Raw genomic sequence first — 2,471 nt, 5'->3', positions numbered from 1 at the left:
CGAAAGTGAGTACTGGTCCTGCGCCGGTGCGGGGAGAAGGGGGCTGCCTGGCACGGGGTGGGGGTTGCATCGCCCCTCCGCCACGGGGGGGTTGTGCTGCCGGGGCTAGCCTGTGCACCGCTCTCTGTCCCTTCCTGTAGCTCCTGTGTGCTCACGGGTGCCCTTCTTGCCTCCTGCCAGCCAGCACCGGAACCTCAACGGCTCGCTGGGGGACCGCGGGGGTCACCGTGCCACCAGGAGCAGATGCGCAAAGACCCCTATGCCAACCTCATGCTGCAGCGGGAAAAGGACTGGGTTTCCAAGATCCAGATGATGCAGCTGCAGAGCACTGATCCCTACCTGGATGACTATTACTACCAGGTACCGGGGAAGGGGAAGCACCAAGCCCGCTCCGCTGCGCATCCTGTGCCCGTAGCTTCTGGCAGGACAACACCTTAACACTCCCACGGGACCAGTGTCTTCCCGGCAGAGGCTCTGTGCCGAGGGGCGTTGGGTGGGAAGCGGATGCCAGTGCCGAAAGCGATGCAGCGGAGGAAGTGTTTTTGGGGAAATGCACTGGAGGAGGAAGGCAGAGGGATGGGGTGGGGCGAGGATCCCCGGCAAGGGAAGGGAAGGGAGGCAGCAGCAAGGGAAGAGTTGCCACCCTGTTCTTGGGTGAGATCTTCAGGGGTGAGGAGACGTTGCAGGGATGCTGCATCATGGATTTGGAGGGTGCTCCTCTGTGTCAGAAGCTGCGTGTGAATAAAACAGAATAAAACACCCGGAATGGGAGATGGGGAAGCTGCTAAATGGAAAATGCAGGAGAATGCCCTGGGCAGGGAATGGCTGCGTAAGGAGGACTCCAGTCTGACAGGGGGTGGTGGTGAAGCCTGTGGAGTGCAAAGAGCGAGGTGGAGAAGGTGGATGGGGAGAGACCGCTCCTGCTCTTTCCCAGTTCAAGAACAGGGAGCACCAGACGGGGCTGGGAGGTGCCAGATTTGGAGCAGACGAAGCACGGTGACGGCTGGATTCTTGCCGACGGTGGTAGATAATCAAAGCTCGGCTGGGTTTGAGGGTTCACAGCACAATTTCACGCGAGGGAAATCTACGGAGGGCTTCAAGCCACGTAGGGTGGACGCCTGGCTTGGGAGATTGAATGGGGCTTGCGGGGTGGCTGGGAGTCTATCTGGGGCAGTCGTCAGCTGTGCGGGAGGTTTGGCCCCTGTCTTCGCAAAGGGGGTGCAGAGGAGCCAGCCACGCACCCAGAAAGGTCCCGGAGGAGTCGGTGCAGCTGTGAGCCTGGGACAGAGCGGGGAGGGCAGTCACCAGCGTGGCTTCGGTGTGGTGAAATGGGTCAGAGTGGTCTGGTTCCCTCCACGGTGGGCCAGGGGCCCAGTGGGAGCCGGGCCGAGCACTCACTGTGGGTTGTCTGGGCTCCAGTGGGAGCTGGCAGGAGAGAGCTGGGGCCGGTGGGTCCGTCTGCTCCGGGCGGGCGGGAGGAATCGCACTGACAGAGGTTTTCCGGGAGCTGTGGGTGAGCTAATCCCCAGTAGAGGAGAGGAACTAGTGCGGCCGCAGCCGGGACGTGAGTCAACAAAGCTCTGCCGTTGCGAAAGAGGCGAACATTGGCCGGGGTGGATGGGAAAAGCGCGTGAGCACCGGTGTGGGAGGCTCCAGCCACATGCTGCCCAGCCTGGGCATGGTGCTAACAGAGCAAGGCAGGCTAACTGGAGTATGCTGGGAAGGACTGGGAGCTGGGGACCTCACAGGGAGAGCGGACTTGTCATTGTATTGAGAAAGAGAGGGCTGAGAAGGAACCTTGACCTCTGTAATCTCGAGGGATGATAGAGAGGAGGATGCAATCGTCCGCTTGTGTACTGGGGGAAGAACAGTGGTTTAAAATGCTGATGTTGGGAAGACCAGTAAGTGGTGGGTGAGGGAGGGAGCACAGGCCGGGGAGAGGGACGTGTTGCATCAGTCCTTGCCAACTGGGGGTCTTAACCTCTCCTCTCCCTGCCTCAGAATTACTTCCAGAAGCTGGAGAAGTTGTCAGCAGCGGAGGAAGTCCACGGTGATGGTCCCAAGAAGGAACGCACTAAACTCATCACACCTCAGGTGGCTAAGCTGGAGCACACCTACAAGCCAGGTAAGCGCTCCTGTCTCCACACAGCCCAGACCTCTGCGGGTGAAGGGTGGTGCTGGTTCATTCTGGGCTGGGACAGGGGGGTCTCACCGGTGCCAGCTGGAGTTTGGAGGTAGCCACGGGGCTACTTTGGGGCCAGAGAGAAAGGCGGGAGAGGTGGGGTCAGGCCCAGACTGACTCCCTTTGCTTCCCTTCTCCCCCCTTCCTGCAGTGCAGTTTGAGGGCTCGCTGGGGAAGCTCACGGTCTCCAGCGTGAACAACCCTCGAAAGATGATCGACGCGGTGGTGACCTCCCGCAGCGAGGATGATGTGAGTTCTGACCCTGCCTCCTCTCCGAGACAGCTCCGTG

At 60.7% G+C, this 2,471-nt stretch overlaps 1 protein-coding gene across 1 annotated transcript in view; it reads left to right on the top strand.

Moving 5' to 3' along the window:
• Positions 1–140: 140 nt before the first annotated feature.
• Positions 141–2,471, top strand: part of PATL1 (protein associated with topoisomerase II homolog 1 (yeast)) — a gene marked incomplete at both ends in the record, with an annotated part of 6,261 nt that continues 3,930 nt past the window's right edge. The window contains 4 exon segments of the mRNA XM_009708490.1: positions 141–227; positions 230–360; positions 2,002–2,125; positions 2,334–2,468. Coding sequence (XP_009706792.1) covers positions 141–227; positions 230–360; positions 2,002–2,125; positions 2,334–2,468 — 477 coding nt within the window.

This window comes from Cariama cristata, unplaced genomic scaffold (assembly GCF_000690535.1).
Source record: "Cariama cristata isolate BGI_N322 unplaced genomic scaffold, ASM69053v1 scaffold27079, whole genome shotgun sequence".
Classification (NCBI taxonomy): Eukaryota; Metazoa; Chordata; class Aves; order Cariamiformes; family Cariamidae; genus Cariama; species Cariama cristata.
Note: the sequence above shows the minus strand (reverse complement) of the source record. Positions and strands in the feature narration are given on the sequence as shown.